Source organism: Adelges cooleyi, unplaced genomic scaffold, assembly GCF_023614345.1.
Source record: "Adelges cooleyi isolate 19-005CV unplaced genomic scaffold, UGA_ACOO_1.1 ACOO_flye_CR_arks_rails_tigmint_CR_PRNA_381, whole genome shotgun sequence".
In the NCBI taxonomy this organism is placed as follows: Eukaryota; Metazoa; Arthropoda; class Insecta; order Hemiptera; family Adelgidae; genus Adelges; species Adelges cooleyi.
This window is the reverse complement of record NW_026096058.1, coordinates 242,679-257,695: the sequence shown is the minus strand read 5'-3', so window position 1 is coordinate 257,695 and position 15,017 is coordinate 242,679. Positions and strand designations below refer to the sequence as shown.

General features: G+C 28.9%; 2 protein-coding genes across 4 annotated transcripts; one reads left to right on the top strand and one right to left on the bottom strand.

Moving 5' to 3' along the window:
- On the top strand, positions 1-5,482 carry LOC126841316 (glycosylphosphatidylinositol anchor attachment 1 protein). Its single transcript, XM_050577715.1, has 13 exons — positions 1-446; positions 811-976; positions 1,051-1,274; positions 1,729-1,888; positions 2,183-2,290; positions 2,924-3,132; positions 3,193-3,305; positions 3,878-3,958; positions 4,032-4,135; positions 4,397-4,518; positions 4,584-4,783; positions 4,855-5,022; positions 5,087-5,482. The coding sequence occupies exons 2-13, from the start codon at positions 835-837 to the stop codon at positions 5,373-5,375; spliced, it is 1,920 nt and encodes a 639-aa protein (XP_050433672.1). The 5' UTR covers positions 1-446; positions 811-834; the 3' UTR covers positions 5,376-5,482.
- A 5-nt stretch (positions 5,483-5,487) lies between these two features.
- LOC126841315 (uncharacterized) lies at positions 5,488-14,567 on the bottom strand. Of its 3 annotated transcripts, none has more exons than XM_050577712.1 (19): positions 14,062-14,303; positions 13,711-13,958; positions 13,180-13,373; positions 12,497-12,657; positions 12,062-12,339; positions 11,557-11,687; positions 11,388-11,496; positions 11,118-11,315; positions 10,863-11,041; positions 10,654-10,776; positions 10,450-10,591; positions 10,131-10,382; positions 9,825-10,064; positions 9,613-9,718; positions 9,363-9,521; positions 9,153-9,250; positions 8,624-8,808; positions 7,153-7,418; positions 5,488-7,089 (listed from the first exon to the last, which is right to left on the bottom strand). In XM_050577712.1, exons 2-19 carry the CDS (start codon positions 13,945-13,947, stop codon positions 7,013-7,015), a joined length of 3,135 nt encoding a protein of 1,044 aa, XP_050433669.1. In that variant the 5' UTR covers positions 13,948-13,958; positions 14,062-14,303; the 3' UTR covers positions 5,488-7,012. The 3 variants fall into 3 exon arrangements, with proteins under 3 accessions (XP_050433669.1, XP_050433668.1, XP_050433671.1); XM_050577711.1 differs by lacking the exon at positions 14,062-14,303 and adding an exon at positions 14,314-14,567 and having other exon boundaries at positions 5,489-7,089; XM_050577714.1 differs by lacking the exon at positions 14,062-14,303 and adding an exon at positions 14,314-14,566 and having other exon boundaries at positions 5,489-7,085.
- Positions 14,568-15,017: the final 450 nt, after the last annotated feature.

Here is a 15,017-nt window from a genome sequence, read left to right as displayed (position 1 = left end):
TGGCTTTTATCTAATGGGCGGCTGTTTGAGTTTGGGCGTCTCCCCTTCTTCTAGTCTTCATGCGTCTAATTATTTTTTTATTTGTGGTGAATTTGTTGTTTTGGTTGAAGACTTTGGTAAAAGATGAGGAATATCGACAAGAAGTGTTATGTCACGTAAAATGGCTGTTGGTGCCCATGTATTTAATCTTCGTTTATTATCAAACCGCCAATAGGCCACACCATAGACATTTTAGATATGTTAGATTGTATTTATAAATTATAATCAAATCAATGGTACCTATTTGGTATAATATATAATAATATATCTGCGGGCAATCAAAGACCGGCGACACCGAGTTCGTAATAACTTGCAAAACAAAATGTTTGGAATTCAGATTGAAAGAATTTAAATTTATTGAATGGCATTTTACAAATGTTAACTATCATGTATCGGAATCAATTTTGGTAAGATGCACTTTATAAATTTGAATTAAAATTATTTAGTTTAGTTAACTTCTTAAGTAATGTTTACAATAAGTTTACTTGTCGTTTACTTTGAGCTTAGAACTAGGATATCTTATGTAATTCAAAAATAATACATTTTAAGAACTTACTAATGTTTTATATTTGACTTGGTCTGAATTAGGTAAATGTTTATGTAAATATGAATATATTATTATTATTAAAACAATATGTGTAATTATAAGTAACTTAACATTAAGGAATCTTTTTCAGTTTTGTGTTGTAGAATATTGCTCTCTTAATATTATACACTACAAAATGTTGTAAAGTTTAGATAACATTTTGACCAATTTCTTTTATTTTACAGTTGCTGAGAGTATCAATCATTAAAATGGGGCTTTTGACAGATCCATCAGTCGGTCATGGAGCCCTAACTAGCATTTTTGTACGACATCACTATCGATTTTCTGTTGTGATGTATATTGCTTCTATAATATTATTTTGTGTTTTAGCACACAATAGCTTCAGCTCACGTAAGTAGACAAATTATTTTTACTGATTTTAATTGTACAAGTTGAACTTTTCAATTATTTCATTTAATTTTTAGAAACTTACTTTTCCGAAAATGCTCTTCTTCCTGGATTGGTAAAAGGTCAACTCAGTGATAGCACAGGAACATCTTTTAAAAACCATTATCGAGAACTTAAAGCAGAAGCTTACCATATGGAAAATGAAACGCCACATTCATATTTGATCTCAAAATTTAAAAATTTACGTTTAGAAACGTATTCACATAATTATACGTTGAATTATCCACTAAAGAAAAATACAGTAAGATGATTGCAAATATTTTACATTATTTTGGCAAAGTATTAAAATGAACAGTTAATTTCATAGAATTCATTCAGTATTAGGATGTTATTCTGTGTAGTTGCAAATGCGATAAGTGTTTTCTACAGTTGTTATGCTGAAAAAGAGTGCAAGTTTAAATCTTATTTAGGGAGATAGGACCATGTTTTTGAAAGCATGTTATTCATATTGATTATGATGTCTAGATATTTATGTGATTTCTTAGATTTGGAAGTCAAAAAATTGTGTAGCAAGGTAAGATTTGGAAATAAACTATTTTTCAAAAAAAGCGCTAAATAGCAAAATAGTTTTCAACTCATCTTGGTTTCAAAGTTGATAGGTGAAATATTGTCTATATACTGTGAGATAAATAAGGAGGAATATACAAATGTATATATACCTGAATCATTTAATTGATTTATAGTTGTATTTTTAGAAATACAGTGGGCGCAATGTTTATGGTATTTTAAGAGCTCCGAGAAGCGCAAGTACAGAATCAATAGTATTGAGTGTACCATACAGGGCACCAATGAGCATCTTTCCTAGTACACTACCTGGGCTTGCAATTATGTTTCAAATCGCACAATTCTTTCGCCGTAAGTTACAAAAAAAAATTTGACGTTCATTTAAAGTACCAAAATTTATTAAATTTATTTTACAAGTTTTAAAGAATAAAACTACAACTTCGAAGAATAAATAAATTATGTACATGAATGCGTTAAAACTTTCGTGGATTGATTTATCAATTGAGTAAATTTTGGATATATCCAAGTCATATGTTTTATGCCAACGTGGATAAATTCGAAACTTACTTAATTGAAATTATGTACAACTATTAAAATTAAAACAATTTTTAGTACTTGACAAATTTAATATTTTAATATTTTCAGAGCAAAAATATTGGGCTAAAGATATTATATTTTTGGTCACTGAACATGAACAACTCGGCATGCAAGCATGGTTAGAAGCATATCACGGAACCTGTTGTGGCTCATTAGGTAGAATTTATATTATGCATTTGTTACTTAATAATTTTACTAGTATAGTATATACCATAGGTGTATCAGAATTATAGGGAAACCATATGGACAGCATTGTTATGGACGACCCTATATTCATGGTTTTAATTATGGAACTAATGCCAAAAAACAATGTTGTAGTGGTACCCTAAATACTGTGTGTACCCACGTTTTGCTTTTCTATGTATGTGTGAGTCCTTACAAATTGTGTACCCGTAGATTACATCATTTTTGTTATGAGAATATGCAAAATGCCAAAAAAGCGAGTACCTACTGTCAATAAAGCTGGTCAGAAGTACATTGATTATTTGCATAAGTTTTTGTCTGACATTAGATTCTTAGACGATTCTTTAGACCGTTTTTCCCAGTTCATCTTTTATAGATTCTCGATCGGCTAGAATGATCCCATACAATTATTGACTATGAACTACGGTTTAAACAAGTCCTCACACTAATGTATGTCTCTTGCAAGTTTAGTCCCTTATTTTTCCATTGGTTAATTAAGTATTTATGTTAATGTTTAACAGTTGTTCTTAATTCAATAGTTTTTTATGTGTAATTGTTGTAATTGGGCGCAAACGCACGTTTTTAAATAAAATAAATAATTTACAGGTATACTAGACGCAGGAAAACTTAATGGTCGTGCGGGTGCAATACAAGCTGCCCTTAATTTAGAAATACATTCTGAAAAAATTGATCATGTTGACGTTAAGCTATTTGGTTTAAATGGACAATTACCCAATTTAGATTTGGTAAATTTAGCTCATCGATTATGCAACAAGGAATCGATCAGGCATACATTCAATAACAAAGATGGAGGAGTATGAAATTATTTAATTATCAAATTGTTATACGTTTAACATAAACAAGCTATTTTATAGGCTATTGGGCGTGCTAAAGCTACTAACTACAAAACAAATTTAAGTACAATGATTTCAATGGTATTGACTCAAGCTACTGGAGTCCCTGATGGTAATCATGGATTATTTCACAGGTATAGATCAATAAAAAAATATAAAGAGTTAAGACAATACAAATTTAAGATTATTGCTTAATATAATCAATTCAATAGTTATCTATTTCTAGAAATATAATTATTGAGTTTAATTATTTGACTTCTTCACGTCGCTAATAAAATATTACTTTAAATTGAAAAATTTATTTCGCAGCTCTTATAACTTAGAAATGAGACCAAAATCAAATATTGTAGTTATTTAAATAAGTATATTTTTGAAAAATAATCTTTATTCGGTCTTATTTCTACAGTTTACTATAATTGAGTATTAAAATATCCATTTATTATAATTTGTATGAATTGTCTCGTGCAAGGAAGTTCATCGAGACATATTTTGAGAAAGAATTAAAAACTTGAACCTTAGGCTTCTCTTTGTATAAAATACAAAAATCAGATCCCGCTTTTTGACCTTACACATCCTATTATAAGGTCATTTCATGAATCAAACTTAGAGACCACAAAAAAAATTTAAATGCTCATAAGTGAACTTTTATCACTTTTTGTTTGAGACGATTCATTTATAATGTGAAATATTTGTATTGATATTTTAGATTTGGCATCGAAGCTATTACATTAGAAGGTCATGAAAAAAAAGGCCGTGGTGATTATATTAGTGTTTTACAAGTTGGAAGGTTTGAAATTATTATATAAATAATTGAAATTGGAATGTTTTATGTGACAAAAACTAAATTTTTTTCTTTTTAGAGTTATTGAAGGGATGTTTCGCAGTTTAAATAATTTACTTGAACGTTTTCATCAGTCGTTTTTTTTTTATTTATTGCCCTCTACTGATAGATATGTTTCAATTGGTAAGTTTATTATATGGGAAACTTCTTTAGCCATGTTTTGCATGGTTGTCAGAGAAACTCAGTACAATCAAAACATTATTTTTGTATAAGAATTTATAGATAATAAATTATTATTATTATGAAAAGTAAAAACCATTAATTTTTTCTAGTTTTATTATTTAATCTATGATGGCAAAGAAGTTTCTATTTAATTACGCATAAAGATAATTTTTTGCATACATATTATAATTGTTAATATTTTTTTTATTTGAAAAAAAATAGGGTTATATATGCCTTGTTTGGTGTTGTTAGTCGGTGCATTATTTTTAAAGGCTTTTTCTACATGGATTCAACATTCTTCTAATCAACAATCTAGTGATTCATCTAAAGACGATACTGTATTTGTTAGTATAATATTTTATTTTAATTCTATATTCAAAACTATTGAGTGTTTTTTTAAAACTTTTAGATTCATGAAAATTTGAACATTGGTGTGGTCAGTGTGATAATATTAGGCTCTCATGTGTTTGGGTTAGTTCTGTTACCAAATTTTGCACCTAAGTATTTTACATACTTTTGGAATGGAGTATCAACCCATCATGCTATGTTATTTGGATACGGTTGTGTATCTGTTCTAACAGTTGGACTATTACCGATTATAATGAAGAAGTAAGAGAAAATATTATTTGGTGATAACGTGTTTACATGAATGATAATCTAACTTTTTTTTCTATTTTTAGAATGTTAAGTTCCTTAAAAACGCCTCATTGGGTTTTGTTACACGTGATATGTCTTCTAGAACTGGGCATTGGCCTTCTGTGTGTTGCCATGCATAACTTCTCACTTGGATATATTACAGCTTTGATTTACATAATTCCCGCAGTTTGCACAAAGTCGAGCAATAACAGGTAAAATTATTTCATAACGTGGTACTTAGTTTTAAAAATTTTTAAATTTACCTTTTACTTACAGAATGTTGATGAAGTTTTTCTGGGTGCTGGTCCATCCAATGTGCCTTCTGTTTTGGGCAACTGCATATTTCACATACAATGCATATCCTGAGTTCACAATATCAGAATATTTTGACAAAACTATAGATGCTTCAGGACAGTGGATAGCACTTTCAGCCGTGGACAATATGGTTTATGGAAATTGGGCATTTTCGGTCGCTGTACTATTATTGTTACCCGTGTGGCTGTCGTTTTGGTGTCTATTGTTTCTTCCGACTGATTTCCACAAAGATAAAGCCAAAATGGAATAAAGAACAAATATATTTAAAAAAAAAAACATTAAATTATTTCATTTATTTAATCAATAATTTATGTACAAAATATTTTTAAGTTATAATAAAGAAAAAAAAATCAATGTAAACCGTTAAGTTATTTATATCTAAAATTAATAAAAGTATTATATTCTAGTAGGAGTGAGTGCGGATATCATATATAATTAATATATTTATTAATGTGCCTTCGCGTTCAGTCATAAGGTAACAAAATCATTTTAAAATAAAAATTTGTTCATGAATAAGTTATGAATAAAAAAAAAAAAAAAAAAATGTACATACATATTATAATACTGAAAGAGGACACGTCGATTTAAGTATACCTATTGATTAATATTAAAATATAGTTAAAATTTGGTTGTGAGGGTAGGAACTATATATATATACATACACATATATATATAACATTAATTATGGTAGTTTTTAAAATAAAAAGGCATGAAACATATATGTATAGGGAACTAAAGCGTTAGTTAACCAAACTACAGTGATCACAGGATATTATTGGTCATTTCCAATATTTGTTAGTCTATAATTTAGTATAATACATAAAATGTATAATATAGGGATAGGTAATATTAGATGGTATCTAAGTGTTAGCTCTTTTATCATAGAGCGTACACGTTTAAATAGCTAACAACTTAATATTTGTAGTTAAAATATCACATAAACAATATCGAAGATCTTACTTAAAGGCCATCTTATTATAATTCACGTTTATAAATAATAATTACTTTAGTTAGCCAGTACATATTGTAACTAATTGCTCCTCATATTACAATATGGTCCAAAAAACTTAAATGTAAGTTTAATGTGTAACAAAAGTTAACTTGGCTGAGTTATAGATTAAGATAAAAGAAAAAATGTGTACAAATAGAGTCAGATTTATACTTATCGGTCATCTGTTTTAAATAAATACAATCAAAAATTTTTGTTTTTAAGCAACAAATTATTTGATTGAAATGAACAGGTCATATTTTGCTAAGAAAAATTATTTTTTCTGTAAACTAAAATCATTTTCATACGATTGTAACTATTTAATATTGGTAAATAAACATAAAATTGTTTAGGTTGCCTAATTTTCTCATAGATTTTGCTGGTACAGTTTAAAAATTAAATAGCCCCCGTTTCCATCGGAAATCTGAAATTGTTAATTTTACTATTTTTTATTAGGTAAACAATTAGAATATAAAACGACAATACTATTTATTAGCATTTTCTTTAGTACAGACTTTCAAAAAAAGAAAAATGAAAACAAAAGAAGTATTAATAGAATACTTAAGTTATTATTTTGTCTGACTATATTCACCCAAAATTAAATACCCCTGATATATTTTGAAACTAATATACAGCATAATTTTGTTTCTTATTTACTGTTATACTCAAATAAAGTATCCAATGAATGTGATATTGGTTGATATTGAATAATAAGAATGGCACAAAACTAAATATATTACGTGTGAAGAGTATTGGTCGGAGTACTAGTAACAGGCATGATTTTGTAAACACATTCAAATATATACAGTTGGTATATATTTCGGAAGTAATGAACGGTCTTATGTGGTTAGGTATTGAAATTTGGTAACTTATATAGGTATATGTATAAAATTAAATGATTAAGTGTTATCAATTGGACATGTAAATAGAGCTTTAGTCGTCTGTGGTGTTGAGGGTTTTAATGACGCCTTCCTATCTGAAACAAAGGGTTAAATGTTACAATAATTGTAAAAGTATATTAAATGAATTTTGAATGCACCTGAAAGATCTGTAGCAGTTGATGGCTGTGTGTTTTTAATGCGTTGGTGCTTTCCTCTTTCTCTCTTTTCCCTCTCTCGTTCTTCTTTTTGCTGTCTATCCTCTTCCATTTTCATTCTGTCTGCTATACTAGGAGACATCATTAACGGCGATTGTAAATGATTCAGTCCATAAAGAGCTGGTGAATGTGTACTATTCTGATGGTGATATGGTGAAGGTGAAAATATAGGGACTCCACATCTTTCGAGGTATATTTGTTCTTCAATTCTATAAAAACACGACATATTTTATTATTATTTACAACTCACACTTGTGTAACACAATGACTGAAAATAAAGCCAAACTATAAAAATAGAAATATCTATCGAATGGTATTATTATTTGTGAGACTGAAAGGGAAAAGAGACCTCTTATTGCAATAATCCAAGTTGCAGGCGAGGCTAAAACACAACATCGATCAGGATTGAAAACATATTTAAGAAAAAATAAAAAATAATAAGTTTTATTCCTTAAGTATGTAAAATAAAAACTTGGCAACATTTCAAAAATTGAAGCGTTTTTTCTCTGAAAATAAATTCAAACAAATATAATTTGGCCAATTTCCAAGATAGAAGAATAATTTTAATCTCAAAACGTTTGAAATTTGGAATAATCAATAATTCAAAATTTTATATTAGCAACAAGAGGTCCCTTTTTCGGCTTACATTTAGAGTACGTTTATATGAGGCGTTGCAAGGCAAAGTCAGCAATCTCCACTTTCTATGAAACAAATGTTTTAACATTTTCTTATTATATTTTTCACTCTGCATCGACTGGTGACACTGATTTTTATCACATATAGGTAATTGCGGCAAAGAGAGTGCAGAAGAAAATCAGATTTTTTAAATTTACCAAAAATAACTGCGCCTGGAGATTGTCGACTTTGCCACGCAATGCCTCATATCGATAGAAAAATATTAATTAAAATTTATCTTTGTAAATATTTCAAAACGATAAAAAATAAAATAAAAACGAGTTTCTATACGTACAACCACAGCTACGATGATTTTTATCAATTAGAAATTCTAAAAAAAGAATGTCTTTGTATAAATTTCAAAATTCAAATGTTAAATGCTAAAAAAAGAGTATCTTACAAATAAAATTTGTACCTCATAATGCTCTTTTATTAGAAATATAAAAATTAAATAATATATATACAAAATTAACAATCTTATTTGTAAGACTATTTTATTAAATTGTTTATTTGTTAATACATTTCATGTAGTTAAAAATCAAAAATCTATAAATCACAACTGATAACAGTCTTTTAACAGCTAAATAGCAACAAATAAATATAGTTTAGTCAAAAATAATGTTCATTGCAAATCATGATCAAAGTGTAGACAGCACTACTTTTCTTCCAGCTTAAGTTATTAAATTCTAATAACTTCAATAGTTTTGATATAAGTAAATATGTGTAAAAACAATCTTACCTAAAGGCGTGTTGAAGGTGAGGTGAATAGAGGTTTGCTGGATGGTAAGGTGAATATGAAGCAGGGTCAACCATAAAATGAGAAGGGGCAGAAACCGCTGTAGACATCAACGATCTTTGTTCATCCGGCTTATAAGGCTGGAAGCCACTGCGAGATTCTAGATTTACCGCACCCGATTTTGATTCCTAATGAATATTTGTTAGTAAAATGATTATGTTTAAAATGAAGTGGCATTTAATATAATCTAAGTAATATAATAGTTGTTTAATTTCGAAATGAACTGAATATAAAAAATGTTCAAACCATTTGTAGGACCAAAGAATTAAATATTAATCAAATATTGATGCTAGTTAATGATTGAGCGACCTGTCACTACTGAATATATAAATACAATAGAAACCACACATTTGAAAATGATTTTAAGTTCAGTCCGAATTCTATACTACTACAGTTGTGATGTGATATTGTAAATATCATTTTTATTTTTATTAGACAAATAAGCATGAATACAAACTAATTGTTATCTTACATCATTTGGTGTTGACTTATTAGGATAAGATAGAGGAATTCTGCCACTTTTTAAATATCCTTGTTGCTGTCTTTCCAGGACTTCAGTTCCTTCTTTATCTGTACAATACAATTTGTAAGTAAAAATAAAACACGAGAATGGTGAAAGCATAAAAAATGAAAATGAAAGAATAAATGTTTGAGTAGGTAACCTAATATTTAAACATCTTACCATTCGATTGTATGGAAGATGGACCTGCTTGTTTTGCAAGATTTCTTAGTGCAGCAGCAAATGACCGACCACCAGATGATGGTGGAAGAGCTTGACCTACACAATTTGGATTTAATGGATTTTTCAAAATTGAACTAGAAGATTGAAGTTTGTTTAAACCTAGAAAATACATTTTGATACTAATACATATTCTATATATTTCTAAATATATACACATAAAATATGAACTGTTTTAATATTTCGTACTAACCTGTATCTACTTTGGAGTTGTAATTGTTGGAGCTTTGTATAGGTCGCTTAGAATTATCCAGAGTCTGCTTGATATTTTTCCGCGTAATTTTATTTGTTTGATTACCCTAAAAATGTAATTCATTTTTTATTAATTAATCTATATTATTAGAACTGACAGGCAATGTTTATAATTTAGAATCTTTTGTTTCAATTAAGTAAATTATTAAATACCTGTATTTTATCAATTGTCATATTTTGTGGAATTGGTTGATCAGTATAATCGTCTTGCCTGATGCTATTAGCATAAGAATTTTGAAGACTTTGCTTATCTAAAGGCATACCAAAACGTTCATACTCAAGAGCTTGTATATGAATGGTTTCATAACATTCCACACAGACCACAGCAAACTCTCCATTTTCCAGTAATAACGCTTGATCAGATTGACGGTGGTAACGTAAGAAAGGATAATCCTTGAATTAAATTGTTTAAACAAATTATTTACAGTTACATATATTTGTTTTATTATATTTACTAACATTTATCGCTAAAGACCGAATACTATGGCGTCCTGTTCGTTGGGTGCAAACATAGCAAACATATTCTTTATGATTGTACAGTCGTTGAGGTTGAGGAACGGGAGTTGCTGCCGCTTCAAAATCTCGCCATTGGGCGACATAACCATGGTAACAAAATGTACAAACTAGTGCAGACCCATCTTCACGCAACTGTTCTGATCCTGCAGTCGTTTCATGTTTTAAAAGATAAGGAAAATAAGGAGCATTTCTACCCTAAAATTATAAAAAAAAACCATTAATGCAATAACAATTGATTGTGTTAAAAAAAGGTTTAAAATACTTGTGGATGACTATATAGAACTCTGGCATATGTTAAATCTGAATGATAGCCACATAAGAAACAATAAATAGATGAAACATCATTTCGATTAGATGTTTGCTGCGAGTTATAACCATTAACATTCAAACTAGGAACGTTATACCTAGAAGACAAAATTCAAGGTATATTAGACCAATGAAATAAAAATTGTCAAACAATTTGTACCTTCTATGTTCTAAAGGGACCCTGTTGGTTTCCATAGAATTCCATTGGGTAGTCAGTTGTTGAACACACTTATTACAGGATAAAACTCTACCTTGAGATTCAACACAATAGTTTTCTGACGACCTTAAAATTATTAAAATTTTTTATATAATAAATTACAAAAATGTATACAATTTATTTTAAAGTCCCTTATGTGATCTTACGCATACCTTGATAATTGTTTAAGACACGGAAAATGCATGGCATGTGAATTCATGCCTTCGGCACTTGTACACAACCATTTAAGTTGAGAACGAGGTAGCATTTCATAACAAACATAACACCGAAAATTATTACCACTCATAATATGGTCACTTCCTCCTCCATTGCCAGTTAAATCAATAGCAGCCTACGAGAAAAAAAATTTGACTATTTATAATATATTCTTAATACACAGTGTTGTATTAATGGTTTGAACAACTAACATTTAAACTATTTTGATGTATTACAGACGGTGAAGATGTTTGCGATTTGTTTGGTTTAGTGATATCATATGGGCGAAAACGAATATCAGGTGACTTAATTGACTGAAGTGATGGAGATGGAGAAGGTACAACAGGTAAATCCATCAACATAGTAACTTGATGCTTTTGAGGAACAGATTTAAAACATACAGCACATACCTAAATAAGGAATAAAGCAATAAATATTGATTTGTTATCAAAACATATTAGATATATGTACTTGATACATACTTGAACAGTGCCTTGAGGAGATATCGGAAGAGCTCCGGGTGGAGTTTTTATTTTTGTTAATGATGGATAGTAGGGCTCACGACTGTTATTTGGGTAACAGTATAAACTTCTGTAAAATAGCGTGAAAATAACTAAAAGAGGTATTTAAAAATGGTGTAACAATAATTACCGCATCGATACTGAAGGATATTCAAGTGAACAAGTGAAGCAAACAAATGTAGACGTATCAATAGAAGGAATTAATCTTTTGCGCAGAATATAATTTCTTTCTCCGTGTGGAATACCTTTTGATGTGTATACCTATAATATAATACATTAAAATATGCTCTATAATAACTATTGCGATTAAAAAAGAATTTGTATTGTTTCTAATGAACATGTAATTTTTACATAATTTAAAATACTTTCAATACTTATGAGAAGCATTCAGTCACCTAATTATATTGTAGAACAATGTTTATTATAAACAATAATGGGAATAAATAATAAATTCAATTTTATTTTCTTGAGTACATATGTAGTTGACTCCGAGATAAACATTGTAAATTATTGATTTGATAATATAATGTACTGTAATATTTTGACTATATAAAAATGATACTCAATAAACATTCAAATCTAGTTAATTTAAAGTAACTACAAACTAATAAACAACCAGTTGTAAATGTTCTCACCTGCCATTGTTTTAAAAGGTGAGCATGACAAGCAGAACATGTCTGTACACGACCTGTACTATCCATTGGTCTTGAACGAGGAGGTCTAGGATGTAACATAAGGCTAGGAAAAAATGGTTGGTCAGTTTGATTGATGACTACAGGTGGTTTAGCTGACACGTGTGATAAGGAACCTCGACGAAATTCCTCACCACAAACATAGCACACTTCAGTTGAAGAGTTTTTGTCAGGCATCGAAAGATCCAAAATATCTGTACCACTGCTGCTACTGTAACTTCCTACAAGCAAGCAAAATAATACTATTAATAATACAACATAGGCAGTGGTGTAAGGTATACCCATCTCCAACTTTTCTATCTATGCGTTTACTTATAACCGTGTATATTATTCAATACAAGTAATAATATAGCAATTAATAAAAATAAATATGTATACCTGGATTAGAATGAGGTGCCCCCATATTGATTGTATTTGAACCGTTTTGTTGAGTTATGTGATCAGATAAAGTTGAAGCAGAAGTCGGTTGAAATCTAGTACCTCTACTATCTTCTCCAGTTATTTGTGACATTGCAGATGACATTACTGTATCCTTATGGCTATATAGAAACAACACGCATTAATACTTATGTCATTGATACATTATTAATCATATTGGGTGATATATTTATAATAAAAGAGATCTTATAACAGTTTATATTTTTATTTAAAATATATTTGAAGAAATTATTTATTTTTATTTTTTGATTAAATAATAATCGCCAACATGATAATACAAATATATTTTACTAAAATACCAATAATAACCAAAATTTAATAGAAATTATATAGTGTCCTTTAAAAATTTTAATTAATGCATTTTTACAATTTCCCCCAATAAAATCTACTACTGCTACTATCTGGAACACCAGTAGTACAACTATCTCACTAAGTATAACTATTAATATCTTAGTTAAATCTTATCTAAAATTAATCTGCATTAAGCAGTCCACACTCTGATTAAGTTTAAAACAGTTATATTTATGATATACTATGCTGTATACCGTAAACTACATAATATACATGAACTTAATTAAAAAAATAGTGTGTTAAGTTATGTATGATCTATTTGTAATATTAACCTGTTTGTAAAATCTACACTAAGACCCAATAGTTGACATGCATATTCTCCTTGAGTTGAAAGGTCAGCACCAGTAAATGGGCCATTATCACAGCGTTTCAGCCAATATACTCGTTGTCTTGCTGGTACATTATCATGTTCATACCTATCCCACTGACCGATTAGAAGTGAATAACATAAGTAACAACTTGTCACCTAAAAATAAATAACAATTAAATAAGTATTACATAATATGCATTTAGTTTATTGGTAAACAATGCAAATTAGGTGCTTATGTTAAGTGAAAATTGCAACGTCATTTTACATAAAGATAGCACATATGTATATAACGAAAAGTGAATATTTTGAAATAAAACTTGGATTTTTAACAATAAAAATTTTAAAATATGAATTACCTATTAGAACACAGTTAACTAGAAAAATATAAAATTAAGAAAGAGTTAAAATTTAGGCCATGATCATAAAAACCAATTTCGTTATTGAAAAAAAAAAAATTTTTTTTAAATAACGTACTTAACAGTTCAATACATACCATGTTTTCTTGCTTAGAATCAAATGACAGTTTATAACCTTGTGGCGGCTCATGCATTTCCAGGAATGGAAAGTGTGGTGTGCCATCTATAGGTCCTGTAGATGATGGTCGTATCCTTAACCAATACTGTTCAGAATGACCCGAATTCCCACATACGAAACATACATTTTGAGTTGCAACGTTAGATATGTCCTGTTTCATATATATACCGTCATTATTACGGACTTCTTGTGCCATCACACTATTACCTGAGTAAAAAAAAAATGAATAAAGTAGAATAATAAAAAAAAAAATTTGAAATCATAAATTTTCATAGTTAGTAGTGAGATTGGAAGAATGTTTTGTTATTACCATCGAGTATCACAGTGGAATTAAGAATAAATTATTAAGAATCGTTGATGACAGATGTTACCAGCTGATGTGTGGCACATACATTTTTTCACAAACACACAGCTGTAGGATTACTAATAAGGAAAAATAGGGCGTACAAATTTGATTTAACAAGCGGTTCACGTGAACTGGTTTTATGATAAAATCAGTACTTAAATTCTCTACAATAATGTTTAAAGTATAATATGCAACACTAGTGTGCCAGGTACTTACGTGTAAGAGTGTGATGCACAAAATGTAAGGGACTTCTTTCGTAATTTGGTTATCATAAGACCGTCGATTATAACATGGGGGCTGCGGTTATCATAATAAAACAAAGGGATAACACATCGAATGGTAATTCATGTTAAAGTTAATGCTTCGTCCATTATTTTATTTAAATAAGACGAATTTGTTCGAATATCATATTGTGTTCACTTTGGTTGTATACTTGAAAGAAATTTCACTTCAATTAAGTACACCTATAAAAAAAAAACTTCACGAATGATATACGTTTTTTCTTCCATGATTTATTTTTCATTATTTTTTTACTCCATGATTTTTATATATTTTTTTTGTCTGTAGTTTTAACACCTATATAATATTTTAATGTGGACGAAAAAGAACGGTAATTATGTTAAATATATATATTATATATAATATATATAGATATTAGATAGAATAGATGGTATTTGAAAACTTTTTCAATCAATTGAAATATCTAGTGCAATATCAAAGCCAATTGTAGGTACCTCCCATACGAACAACAATAATTTTGGCATCACAATATGTAATATAAATTTATATCATTCATTTAATGTTTTTTCTCTAAGAATTTGAGTTGTACTATTGAAAGTCCACCTAAAGGTATTTTATTCAGTACCTATTGTAAGCATGTAATCGGTACAATAGAGGTAAAATCATTTCTTTGAAGTACC